Below are 14,252 nucleotides of genomic sequence, written 5' to 3' on the forward strand. Positions count from 1 at the left end.
TCTCCTGTCGTTCTTCTCTTCTTTCCTATCTTCCTTCTTTTCCTTCTTTCCTTCATTTCCTTCTTTCCTTCTTTCTTCTTCTTCTTCTTTCCTTCTTCCTTCTTTCCTTCCTTCTTCCTTTCTTTCTTTCCTATCTTTCCTTCTTTCTTTCCTTTCTTTCCTTCCTTCTTTCCTTCTTTCCTTCCTTCTTTCCTTCTCTTCTTTCCTTCTTTCTTTCCTTCTTCTTCTTTCTTCTTCTCTTCCTTCTTTCTTTCCTTCTTTCCTTCTTTCTTTCCTTCCTTCTTTCTTTCCTTCCTTCTTTCTTTCCTTCCTTCTTTCTTCTTTCCTTCCTTCTTTCTTTCCTTCCTTTCTTTCCTTTCCTTCTTTCTTTCTTTCCTCCTTCCTTCTTCTTCTTTCTTCTTTCTTCTTTCCTTCTTTCTTTCTTTCCTTCTTTCTTCTTTCCTTCTTTCTTTCTTTCCTTCTTTCTTTCTTTCCTTCTTCTTTCTTTCTTTCCTTCTTTCTTTCTTTCCTCTTTCTTTCCTTCTTTCTTTCTTCCTTCTTTCTTTCCTTCTTTCTTTCCTTCTTTCTTTCCTTCTTTCTTTCCTTCTTTCTTTCCTTCTTTCCTTCTTCCTTCCTTCCTTCCTTCCTTCTTTCTTTCCTTCTTTCCTTCCTTCCTTCTTTCCTTCCTTCTTTCCTTCCTTCCTTCCTCCCTCCCTCCCTCTGCAGGCCATCCTTCTAGAAGATATTTCAAGGTATAATTTTGTTCTTCTATACATGCTCTAAAATGGTTTTCTAGCTATTTTCTACACTGTGTCAGATTTCAATCTCTTTTTGTCCTGAAACTTTTTTCCTTTAAACTTATTTAAAAAAAAAAAAAAAAAAAGAGAGAGAAAAGAAAGACCTTTAGCAACTCTAGTTACTAAGTAATAAGAACTGAATGTCACAGAAAAGTCAAATCATAACAGTGTGATAGGATATATTGGCTCTTAAGAGAAAATTACTGTAATTTTTTTTTATTCCATGTGGTTTAAAAATAAGACATCTCACAACTGTAATAATAGATGAAGGTTTGGTTTGGTTTTGCATACTTCTTCAGTTAATTCCTTAATTTTATTTTAGTCACTGTACATGCTATTTTGCTAGGCTTCATATTTAAATTTTGCTTCTTCCAAACTAGAAAGGTGACCAGAGTGACTTCTGTCATTCCAGTGCCACAGCGGATGTACATGGCATTGATATTCAGGGAGTTTGCTTTTTATTTTTTAATAGTTAATAAACTGTTTTAATTTTCAGATCTTTGTAAAAGAATTAATTGAAAATTCTTGGTTTTTTCAACTCTTAGACAAACTTTCTCACTGTACTAATGCTGGCTTGCTACTAAGCTGCTTTAAAAATGGTGTACTTGATCATGGTGTGGAACCAAAGTAGCTTTTTATTTCATGCTGCATATCTCACAGTGTAAAAAACTTGAAGTATGGGAGTAGCACCAAGATGAAGAGAGATTGATTCAATCTTGAGGAGGATCAGTACCATGAACACTGGTCTCATGTTGTATCAAACTTTTAGGGTCGGTCTGTCTGTCTGTCCAGGGATATAATCTCACAGGATTTTTTTCAAAGGGGTAAAGACTGTGCAAGCACAGTGATGATTTTCTCGTGAGCAATGAGTGAATACAGTGAGTTTGAAGTCTTCAAATTCTGAAGAAGGATTTGGCAAAAATGTACTTTTTGTGCATTTTCAAACATGCTGTCTTATACATAAACCATATCCTGCAGGTTTACTCTTAAAATCTGGAGCTTTCTTCCAAAGATTCACAAAGGAATTTTCAATTTCTGTGGTTGCTGGCAACTAATCTCTCCTGCTGCCTTTGATGAACAATGTGGTAGGCACAGATGGTGGATGACAGGTTATGTTGTGTTTGAGTGTAGTGTCTGCTTGTGGTGGGGTAGACCTCCAACAGCAGGCAAGAGCATATATATGTCCTTGCATATATGCATATCTTTTTAGCTTCTTTATGTGAGGTTTCCTTGTCATGCCTCTCAGTTAGTGGGGTTTCTTCTTTTCCCATGAGATTTGGGGTTTCCTGTCTAGATGGATAGATATTTGACAGCAGTAAGACTGCTGTTAAGCTACAATGTCTTTTTGTGCCTCATGCCCGGGTAGATAGGCTGTTTTCCTCTCCCACTTCAAAATAAAGCTGTGAAAGAAGATTACAATACAGAGAATCAAAAGCACTATTGCTTGGTCTCATGGCCTGAATTAGGCAGTATTTTAATTCAGCATTTCAAGTACAGTAAGAACAGGATTGAATTCCTATCTAGCATTTTAATGGATTTCTAGCATTTTTAGGAGTGAGCTCTTTGAATGGCTTTTGGGTATTCTGTTTTGATTCTGAGTGAAAAAATAGCTGTCAATTGTTTTAGAAGTAACAATATAAGACTTAATATTTGCCCATTGTAAGTATTTGGGAACATCACTGCTTTGGTGAATGTTTTATTTCTGAAGCATGTTTTATCTCCAGCTCCATTTCTGTAGCTCTTGTTGCAGCCTGAGCTCATGACCTCCCTTCAAAGGCTTTGGTGAAGCTGCAGGGGAGGGTTAGTGTGCACTTGATGTATTGGAGTGAACAACATGCTTTAGTGGTCTCTACCCCCATACCATTTCCTCACATTTGGGATTGTATGGGGTGCTGGGTCTATAGCATCCATTAAGCAAATGTGAAATAAGGTTTTCTTTTCATGGTGTGTGAGTGGTATGCGTGGCACTAAAAATATAGGCACATATTGGCACTTTCAGCTTGCAGAATTCTGAGGTCTGATGTGTGTTAGTGTAAACATTTGGAATAAAACACTTTCTGTCCTTCGGGGTACGTATGATCTAGCTAATAGTGTTCTCCAGTACAAGCTTTCTATTCATGCATCATAGGGCTCTGTTTAGGTTTTTTTTCTGAGTCCTGTGTTTTGGATTTTCAGCTCATAAAAGTGGCCTAATGATTCTTTCTTTTGACTTTTTTTCATGGCTTATTGAATTTGAGTAAGCCTGTTTGTTCTGCTATGTAACTTCTCATGGTAATATACTATTTTGTTAACAATAGGAATAATAATTTGTATTTTAATGTTGTGAATGATTGAAACATATTATATTTTTCAGTAATTGCTGGTTTTCGAGGGACAGTCCCACATGGCCTATCACTGGAGATTGGAGACACCGTTCAAATATTAGAGAAATGTGATGGTGAGTTCACAGGTGATTCCAGTGATAATTAAGTTTTTTGTATTGATGGTTTGAACCCCATTGATGTACATTTATTTTCTTAAAGTAACACATTGTCGAAGTCAATAATGTAATACATTTTGGCCACTTTAATTTCTTTTCCACAGTTCTAGTGAGCTCTAAACTCTATAATAATTAATTTGAAGTATATTAATTTTTATTTAATCTCTCTGCTCAGTAAACATTTACAGAGGGTAAGAGTTATAATGAAAAAAATGTCTCTCGTGATTCTTCTGCTTTCTTGGTATTTCTGAGGGAAACCTGTCTGCCATCAAGACATTTTCAAATTAATTCAAAGTCAAAACTTTAAATCTTAGAGCAGTATGAGCATTTTCTTCTACCTCTGTTTTGCACTAGAGAATGCAAATATAATTTTAGCAAATGTCTGTTGCTAGTGTCAGAGAAATAAAGTTGCATTTTCTTTTCATAATCTGCCTCCTTTACGGATAAAAATCAGCACATTGATTTTTATTAATTTTTAATTTTTTTTTATCTTTTGGGATCATAAAGGTTGGGGTTTTTTTCATATATCAGGATTATATGTGGTTAAACTTGGAAGAAATGTTATCTTAGAAGGCATAGGATCTATTCTGTTGAATTAGGTGTATTATAAATTTTGTATACCATTGTGGTGGATAGATGTAGAACCTAAATTCCAGAAATGATTTATAAATATTTTGAGTTAGTAAGAAACTATTTGCGTTTTGACCGTTGTGGTGTCCCATTCAGAATTTACCTAGGTTACCTTGTTAGAAACATCTGGGGGTACAAGCTTAAAGGGTAATTCCTGAAATTGTGTGAATGAAGTCATCCGAATGTGAGCTGGTTTAAATGAAATACCTTTCACTGTACGGAAAATCATTTAAATTAATATAATCTGACAGCACTGTGGAATTGTCATATCTGTCCAAATGGGAAAGATGAAATCTGTTTTACATATGTAAATGATTTGCACAATTTAAAAAGCAAAATGTGTTTTCTTCACAGGATGGTACAGAGGATTTGCCTTAAAAAACCCGAATGTTAAGGTAAAGGTCAATTGCAGTTTTGCATTCTTGGGCAGAAATGTATATTTACTTTTTAAAAGTTAATAATCTGCTTTTAAGTGTATGATATTTAGTCTTAAAAGAAAACCAGAGCTTAGTGTTAAGTATATTATTGGTACTTTAATTAGATTTGGACATGGATTACCCTTCTGAAATGCTTCTATGTATTAGGATAATACACTTTACAAGTCCAGGGCTGTGGTGAATTTTTCTTTCATTTCTGGATTTTAGGTTTTCCACTCAGAGGAAGTTTCCTACGTTGAAGGGAAAAGGCTACTAAGAATACAAATTGTAAACACTGTTGGAAAAGTTGCTTAAACTGTTCCTGTTTTTCTTGATGCTATGAATTAATTTAGAGCAGGCAGTGGAGACAGCTAGTTTATAGGAGCCACATGCACAGTATCAACTGAATAAAAGATATTTGTTGTCATGTAAAATATATGGTTCATTTTGGTTTTCTTTGATCTGTAGTCTTTGATTTCCATAGTAACATAGTATTCTAAACCAGTCTTCCTGATTTATTTCTTCTGCATTCAGACATGAAGAGTTACTGAAATTTATGTTTCAGTGTCTGTTTGTCTTATATGTATAAGCTTTACTTGTTTTATTTGTCTTCCTATTTTCTTAACCTCCTGTTGTCTTGCCTCTGGGATTGTACAGATTTTGTTTTTCATGGGAAAGGTCCTAAATTATCTGTTGATCTTTTAACCTGCATTGTAAGCTTTGCTCTTCTTTTTTCTGTCCTCATTTCCAAGATTCTTCAGCTGCAGAAAAGGCACACACACAATAATATTGAAAAGTTTCTAGGGGCTCATATCAGGTCATTGGCCTTTTATATCAAGGCCTGTGGTCTTTAATCACATAAATTTCCCTTCTTTATACAGAAGGTCGATTCAAACAATAAATTTAGCCACAGAGTCTAATTTGATGTTTACTACTTTGACCTCATTGATGTATCTTACAGTTTGATTTAGAAGACATGAGCGGTTGTGGTTTGTTATTGCATCTTCTGTGTCTTTTGTTGCAGTTCTCACCACATGCTTGCTGTCAGTTTTGCTTTGTGGTCTGTCAAATGTGTGGTGGAAGTTATGAATAGGTTTCCTAAACATGACTTGATGTGTGAAGAGATGAGATACATATTCTCTGTTTTCCTAGTGTGAACACAAACAGTTTTCTGAATTGGAATTTTGAAGGGAGTCTCTCCAAATGTAAAATCGTAAGAACACCTTATAAAACCATAAGCTCCCAAGAGCTCCTCTTGTTATTGGCATTGCTCTGTCAAGATTCTTCCCTTGTTATTCTGCTGGCTTTGACACTCGAGGAAGTTATCTGTGGCAGCTGGTCTGCAGTAAGGGTACAAATGCAGCCATCCTGTTCCCTGACACATTGTAACACCTGCAGGGCTGTGTGTCCTACTGTCCTTGGGAGATGCTCCCCTGAACTACTTTGCATTACAGAGGAGTAGGAGCATTTAAAAGAGTAGCTGCCTCTACACAGTAGATTTGGTTTTGTCGAGGGTGTAATGGCTGTGTGGAAAGAAAATGGGACACTATCATCACAAAGTAAAACTATATGCAGCTGTGCTTATTATGAAGAGACCATATATGTATTTTCTCTCACTGCATGAGGTGTAGTGTATTATCTTCCCAGCCAGAGGCTTGGAGCTGACTTGCTTCATTTTGCTCGTTTTGATTTGTGAAGGTCATTGTTCTGTAAGAGCAATAGGACTGTTGCAGCAGTGCTGTGCGGTCAAGAGAATGATGGTGAGCCCTTAACCAACTGGAAAAGGGCTGCTCCTGGCAGACACAATTTTCTTGATAGGCATCTACCACAACTTTCCTGTGCACTGCAGGCAGAGTAGCTACCAAATTAGACTCTATTTTGATTTTCGTTATTTACTTGACTTCATTTTTATTGAATATTGTTAACTTCATTTATTCTTTTTTAATTTAAAAAATTCCTATCTGAAAATCCTTACTTTTAAGATGTGGTTGATGAGACGTTATCCCCCACAGCTGATCTGTTTCTTATCAAGGTGACAATAATGAGTAAAACCATCTGCCATAAGGCAACTCTCAAACAATCTTCTGCATGTTCTACATGTGTTTATCTTCTAATTTTCTGAAGTGTTGAAGAATTTAAACTCTACTGAATATGGTATTGTAGTTTCTGTTAGACCTATACTGAGTATTTATTTCATTCTTTCCTTGATTTGGGTAAATAATTGGAGGACTTCAAATTCAGCCTGTGTTTGCATATTGAATGATACTAAATGGAATGCCAAACTCATGTAAGGGGACTTTTTTACCTAAACTTTTTTATTTTTCAGGGCATATTTCCATCTAACTACATTCACTTGAAGAATGCATGTGTTAAGAACAAAGGGTATGTGTGAAATGTTCTGATTTCAAATATTTAAATATGGTCATTTACTTGAGCCAAAAATCTTTTGCTTATAAAGTAAATAATTTAGTTATGTTATGATATCTTCAGCTTACTGCCAGAGAACTTGGTTGTCTTTAGCTAACCTGATACTCCTGCACAGTCATAAAGTTGGAATGCTATGTCCAGAAAAGATGCTGAATACAATTGGGAATATCATTTTGTATTGTCTAGAGAAAAGGGGAAACAATTATGTTAAGTTTGGCTTGAAAAGGGCCTTGCCTTAATTTGAAGAAATTATTCTGTACATAAGCTGTCTTTTAACCTGCTGTTTAAGATTAGCTGTTTTCTTTGAGGGCAGTAGCTCTACCATGGTAGACAGTTGCCATTTTACAAAAAAGGGGTGAAAAATGTATCAGTTTAATGGCATAATATTTTACTAAACCTGTAAATGAATAGAGAAACTTCTTCCTTCTTTTCTTCAGATGATGATGAGCCAACATTTATTTTTGACAACAATTGATATCTTTTCCCACTTAGAAGAGTTGATAAAAACCAGAATCCTTGGTTAAAAGTAGTTTTAAAATTTTGGTTTGAAATTCAAGTTGTCTGACATAAAAAACCACTATGGGTTTTTTTGTTGGGGTGGTTTTTTTTTTTTGTGTAAAACTTATCTTGATGGTATTACTTTTAAAAATTTAAAACTTTAAAAATTGTCAGTGATATTAGCTCAGCTGTTTTTTTCCACAGTTCTACTTAATTTTTAATTGTTCATCTTGTATCCTTTATTTGGATTTATTAGTAGAGAACTGATTCAAAACAGTTTCAAAACTGTTTAGGTAAGGACATTTGTCATAATATATGGATGCCTGAACATGAAGTAACCTTTGTTTTGGGAGCATGAATAAGTGTGCTGGGGATCCATTATTCCTGATGGACAGGAATAATGATGAAGACTGTAATAATATTAAAACAAGTTTCGTTCTCACAGGTGAAAATGTCCCCATATTACTGTTAAACTCCCTGTTGTCCACTATGAATTTACGGCCACATGTGGTTTGTCCTGCCCTAGAATCCTTCCCTCCTTTTAAAGTTGTAGCTAAAGCTGAAGGTGGTGAAACAAAATTATAAGCCATCACAATAAAATAAAGTTTAAAAGCAAAATAATTTTTGTTAGTGGATACTATGACAGTACTTGCATGGAGTTCAGTCTTTGTTACATCCATTTCCTTTCTTAGTTTGTTTCCCATTCAGGCCAGGTTCCCTGCTGCACGTCATGGCCAAGTACTGTTGCATTGTTATGTTGATTTAGTAAGAGTGACAAGGTATCATGAAAAAAGTAATCCAGACATGAAAACCTGAAGTGTTTGGATCTCTTTGGAAACTACGGGATTTATTCTGCTGTGAAAGTCATTTTTGATATGCTTGTCTCATAGTAAAAGAAATCACCCTGGCTTCTCTAGGGCCAAGATTTTGCATGGGGATTTAAACTTTTTTCACCCAAAGTTTTTCCATGGTCATTCAATCACTATACAAATAAAAAGTGTCATGGTCTGAAGGAGTGCTCATGTAGGTTGACAGACATCACTGTTGGCAGTAGGAAGTCTACATATTAGTAACTGCAATGGGATTAGTAATGCTTGTGCCATATCATGTGTTCTTCTGCATGTTACAGACAATTTGAAATGGTTATTCCAACAGAAGATTCTGTTATTACAGAAATGACATCAACTCTAAGAGACTGGGGAGCAATGTGGAAACAACTCTATGTGGCAAGTACCCTGAATAATATTGCTTTGATATAATGTCATCTCAAAAGGTGCACTGTTTAGATGCTTGGGTTTAGTTGAAGTATGTATTTCAGAAAAAAAACCCCAAAAATTCAGTTTGTTTTTTAATTGTTTTGCTAATACCTTGATATTTTATTTTGAGCTTCATAGTGTCATTAGCATGTCTCTTGTATTCACATGAATTATAATAATATACTTCAGTAGAATTTATCAGATACCAGGACCAAAGATGCACCTGAATTACTGTTAATTCGCTTTGATTTTTTGTCTGCAGAAATGAAAGCTCTGTGTACTCATGTCTGATGGAAAACTGTGAAAACACACTGTCAGTGCAGCTCTCTATAATGTTCCTACAAAATCCTTTTTGTCTCCTGTTTCTAATTCAAGGGATCTCTCTATGACCTTTTTTCCCTTGGTTTATCTTTTACTTATAATGTTCATATTGCCCTCTTGTTGTTACAGCAGTTGTTTCTCTTTTTGGCAACATTTTATTTCACTGCTGTTGTTATTGCATGCTCAAAATTACCCTGTTTTTTTTCCTTTCCAGACAGAAAGCCAAGACAAACAATAAATTAATGCCCTTTTAGTGAGCTTTTGAAGTAAATGAATGTGAAGTAGAAAGTGCAGATTTATCAAATTGCAATTTTTCAGAGTGCTTGGAATATAAAAGTTGTTGATGGAGAGTAATTGTACTTCTTAAATAAATTTTAGATTTAACTTACGCAGCAGAAGCAGCTGAACTTTACTTTTATGCCTTTTATTCATAGGAAGAAGGAAAAGGGAAATGGGCTTAGGGTTTTTGGCAAGAATTAACAGGACAAATCTTAATAGGAGTGTTTTTTCAACTTTGGGTGATGAATCAGTTAGATGAAGGTTGTAGTAATTTTCTTAAGCTAAAGGTTCTCAAAAAAACTACCTAAAACTACTTAGAATTAGTGAAGGAAGAGTTAATAGATTCTTCCAGAACAGAGGTTCGTTTATGGGAAATTGTTTTGCCCTCAGCTGGTATATAATTAGAGTAGGAGGATGTGGTTTCCAGGCAGTCATATTCACATAATTTCTCCTACTTCACAGTTAGATAAAGAAGAACTGTCTGGACAAGATTCTGTCTACATGATACTATTTATTTATGATTAGGTGGTACTGTGTAGGGTTATATCAATGCAAGGGAAAGTTAAAAGAAATTAACACTGGTTCAGAGTTTGAATGCTCAGACCTATTGCTTTTTCTATCCCCTATCTGTATGGGCTCAAATAGTCTTGAAATACAGACAGTATATTCAGTTTGGATGAGACAGGAGCACATAATGAACATGCTCCTGGAATAAAACAGTGGTGTGTCGTGAAACACGTGAACATTTTTTGTTGAGTTTTTGTCATATCTGTCATGTACATTAGATTAGGTTAATGTGAGAGAGACACAAGGATTTGGACTGGAATGTTGGAATGGGTGTGATGCAGAGACGAGGTCTGTGGCAAGGTCTGAAATTATTTTATATGCACACACATGCAGGTATAATGGTCACAGTATGATGGAGAATAAAAGAATAAGTAAGGAGGAAAATGTTTTTCCTATTTTCCTCATCGTGTATATATTTATTAGGATTGTCAGCTTATACAGGTGACGTAGAGGCAATGATATTTTTATCTCACAGAGGAATGAGGGGGATCTCTTTCACCGTCTGTGGCACATAATGAATGAAATCCTGGACCTGCGAAGGCAGGTCCTTGTTGGCCACCTCACTCACGATCGCATGAAGGATGTCAAGCGACACATCACTGCTCGTCTGGACTGGGGCAATGAGTGAGTGAATATAAATAAATGAAATGTAATAAAACTGTAAAGCCAGTTCAGTCAATCAGCCAGGCTGATTGTAGAACGCTGAAATAAAGAGCAAATTTCTGACAAGTGCTACCTTTTTTTTTAATGGACGTTTTCCTTCATTATTTTTGTGTCCACTATGTTTTAACAGTGAAAAGAGGCTTATTGTTTTATTCTGCTTTTTTGTATCAGTGTGATTTATGTAGCAGTAGTATTATCTATGAGAGAACTGCATTGGAGTATCTAAAGCAGCATTTTACATCTTTTTAATACACGTGATGCCTGAATGATGTGTTTACCATCGCTTTGTGTTGTAACTGAAACTATGTTAGTTGACATTGCTTCTTTTTTAACTTGGTCACACAATTTAGTTCCTACTTGGGCATCTCTAACATACATCCAGCTACTGTGGTCTGCATCTTTCTTCAATCTGAATAACTGAAATGTGCTAACAAATTGTATTATCTTGCTTTTTTTTAAGCAAGAAAATGGTTAAAATACCCTCTGGTGTTTAGGTGCTGTTTCCAAAGTCTCTTCTTAGCATATATTTATACAGCTAAATGCTAACTAAATGAAGCAATATTCAGTAGTAAAATTAACTGAATTTCCAGGGTTTCTAGCTGTCTGAAAGCATAAATACCTAACAGAGTGAAAGGGCTGTTACTAAATGTGCTTAATTACCTGTCTGCTTCGAGTTTTGCAGTAACTGAAACAAATTAATTGTGAAGGTTTTTGATATGGATAGTTCCTGCTCTTTAAAACATATTTTTGAAAAACTTTCTAATCTTTAGAATTTTCCTAAATTCAGCATGACTGCCTTGGTGTCCTTATGCATTCTTAAACATTATTGCTTGCTGCTCTGCTGGAAATAAATTGTATTCCTGTTGATTCAAGCTCAGTTCCGTTTTTTGTTCAGGGGATGCAGGCAAGCATCTTTGACACCATCCAGTCCTAACTGAAAATAAACTGATGCTTTTGGCATTTGATGGATTTTCTTTTTATCTTCCTTTCCGTGGCTGTTATTCAAATTGACAGTACCAGTGCATTCACACTGAAATGTTCACAATAGTACGAAGGAAATGTCCATTGCACATTTTCCACAAAGTGAAACAGATTTAAAAATTGTGGGAAAACAGTCAATGTTGCAGAGTGGAGAAAGAGAATGAGTCAAATTTGTATGGTGGATACAGCCAAAATACATTAAAACAAAACCAAAGTCAACTAATTGTAGAGCACCAATTACTGTGTGCATAGTGTATTGGAATAAACAACAAACACACGCTGAGTTAATTTGTTTCTTTTGAAAGTAGAAACTACTTACTGTTATTCCATTTCTCATACAGACAACTGGGACTTGACTTAGTTCCAAGAAAAGAATATGCTATGGTGGATCCTGAAGAGATCAGCATTACAGAGCTCTTCAGGCTGGTATGTGAATGTAATATCTGGTACTTCTGCTATTAAATTACATACTGGTAGTTTGATATCCACTCTTTTCTATTTAACCAAAAGTACCTTTTTTGATCAAATAAATTGGCATTTCATAATGTAATGAGTTTTACTATAAGGATTTTTTTTTTTAACAGCTATGTCATCTCTACATCTGTATGAAATTCTTTGATTTGATATCAAATTTGTGTGCACACATGCTTAGCTTAAATGTTATTTGTTAGAAGTTTTGGTTTCTGGTGTACCGTTAAAATTATGACTGTTAATATGAATTTAATCATCAATAAAAGCTTATGGGACTCTACCATTAGAGCTTTACTTGGCTCATAAGCCCGTCTGTATAAGCTTTGTGGAAATATAATAATGGTATAATATTGTCACAATTAATTATACTGAGCTCTTGGTACTTTTTAATATATTAATGTAAATAGCAGTTAAATCACATAAGAAAGCTTTCCTTTGGGTATAAAAGCCCATCTTGATTTACTAAAACCAGCACTGATATTTCTTATTCTGATTAAATCTCCAGCGAGGTCTAAGAAAACTTGCCAATTCATTTATGTAGGCTTTGGCTCATATTTAAGTGCTGCAGCTGTTACAGATGCACAGTTCTGAGCCTTATGTACGTAAGACTAAGTTTTTATTTAAACTAAATTTTATTTATGGTAACTTTTTGTATTTAAATACAACCTCTCCATTGCTACATTTTTTGTGGATCTGAAATAATTATGTATTTTTAAAAATAACTTTTAACCTGTATTTCACTTGGATTGTTAACTTGTAATGTTAAGCCTAATAGTAAATTCTTTGTGCTAGAATCAGTATACCTTTGAGTAATTTCAAAGTCAAATGTAATATTATGGGATCCTGTTGAAGTACTAGATGAAATACAGTGTGTAACCATTAATCATAAGAAGAAACATACAGAGGAAAAATAACCCAGAAAACTAGTAATGGCTCTCATGGAGTATACTTTGAAAAATAAAAAGGGGGGAAAAGTTAACCTCAGTATGAAGGCTATATAGCTTAGAAAGATTGCTGTTTAAAATGTAAGAGAGGGATAGTACAACTTAATATTTTCCTTCTCTTAATGGGTGACTAAAATGCAGAAGGTATAAACTGTGAAGTCAAATCAAGACAATTTATTAGCTTGTATAAAGCAGTTTACTGGAGATCATAAAATGTGGATATGATTGCTTTTCCCCAGTTTGAAATACCTATATTTAGTCTTCTGCAAAAGCACATTTTTGCGTGCTTGGGTACTGGAATATCAGATCATTAACTGTTTAAACCAGCTAAGAAATAGTATGTTGTTAGAGGACAAATCTTTAAAGTGTCTCCACGCTTTCAGAGTAGAAAAAGTTAAACTTCTAGAGATTACTGTTTTTCTCCTATGATGAAGTGTAGCACTGGGAAAGTAAATTTCCCCGTATTTTCTTTCTTAGATGCAAAAGAGAAAAAAGAGAAAGGAAAAAATACAAGTTAAATTTAAAAGGATACTAACTTGGATTAAGAAAGTAATTCTGCATAACGTATTTTACCTCTTTGTTTTGAGAATTTTATAATTGACTCAAACTGGTTACTGTTTTTGTGGTATTTTTAGATGGAACATCGCCATCGAAAAAAAGACACACCAGTGCCAGCTAGCAGCCACCATCTTTTTGTTCAAATGAAAAGTTTAATGTGCTCCAATCTGGGAGAGGAACTGGAAGTAATCTTTTCACTCTTTGATAGTAAAGAAAATCGACCCATCAGGTACCATATGATTTCTGTTTAAATACTGATTTTATGTAAGTTTATACTTACTGTATAACTGTATCTTTTGATCCAGGTAACAAATTCCACATTTAGAAACAAGGGCAAGGTGTTCTTGTTTTATGAGAATATTTTGCTTCCTTCTGAAATTCAGTTGTTATGTCTAATTGTTTGTAGTGTCATTTAAGATTTACAAAAATGTATACATCTGTCTTGTTTACTTATTTCACCTTCCAATTTTTTTTTTTTTTGGTGTGTGTAGGAATATATGTGTATGTGTACAGAATGGCCATTTTTCAGTACCCTATTTTCATCTCTCTTAATCAGTGCACATTGAAAACTTTGAACTTTTGCTTTCTCTGTAATATTTATGAGAGGAATTCTCCTCAGTACATGAGATTGGAGGGCTGCCCTTAGTCAGTGACTTAAGCATATTTTTTATAAAAAGAGGCTTTACTTCTGTGAGAAGGTGCTGGTTCTTCAGTGAAACTGTCAAAATCAACCTGTCCTAGAGTTTAAATTCCATGAGAGACCTGATAACCTTTGGTTTTTAAAATATTCAGTAGCTATTTCTATTTTCAGAATTCTGGCTGAGAGAGAAAACAGGGGAGTGATCAGTAGTGAAACCACTATGCATTTAATAAATATGAGCACAGAAGGAGAGTACAGTTAGTGCAAGAGCTCAGTAAGTTCCGTTGGAGGAATACGCCAGGAAGTCTGAGCCATTAAATGGCTGTGCAGTGGTGATGGGTGTGGT

The 14,252-nt window shown here is 34.8% G+C and overlaps 1 protein-coding gene across 1 annotated transcript in view; it reads left to right on the forward strand.

Moving 5' to 3' along the window:
- Nucleotides 1–14,252, forward strand: part of DOCK4 (dedicator of cytokinesis 4) — a 235,756-nt gene that overhangs the window by 76,070 nt on the left and 145,434 nt on the right. The window contains exons 2-8 of the mRNA XM_066183071.1: nucleotides 3,130–3,213; nucleotides 4,240–4,280; nucleotides 6,628–6,683; nucleotides 8,356–8,452; nucleotides 10,125–10,273; nucleotides 11,635–11,719; nucleotides 13,344–13,495. Coding sequence (XP_066039168.1) covers nucleotides 3,130–3,213; nucleotides 4,240–4,280; nucleotides 6,628–6,683; nucleotides 8,356–8,452; nucleotides 10,125–10,273; nucleotides 11,635–11,719; nucleotides 13,344–13,495 — 664 coding nt within the window. The remainder of the gene's footprint in view (nucleotides 1–3,129; nucleotides 3,214–4,239; nucleotides 4,281–6,627; nucleotides 6,684–8,355; nucleotides 8,453–10,124; nucleotides 10,274–11,634; nucleotides 11,720–13,343; nucleotides 13,496–14,252) is intronic.

Source organism: Chamaea fasciata, unplaced genomic scaffold (assembly GCF_029207755.1).
Source record: "Chamaea fasciata isolate MVZ Bird 193981 ecotype frontalis unplaced genomic scaffold, bChaFas1.0.hap1 SCAF_5, whole genome shotgun sequence".
NCBI classification, from domain to species: domain Eukaryota; kingdom Metazoa; phylum Chordata; class Aves; order Passeriformes; family Sylviidae; genus Chamaea; species Chamaea fasciata.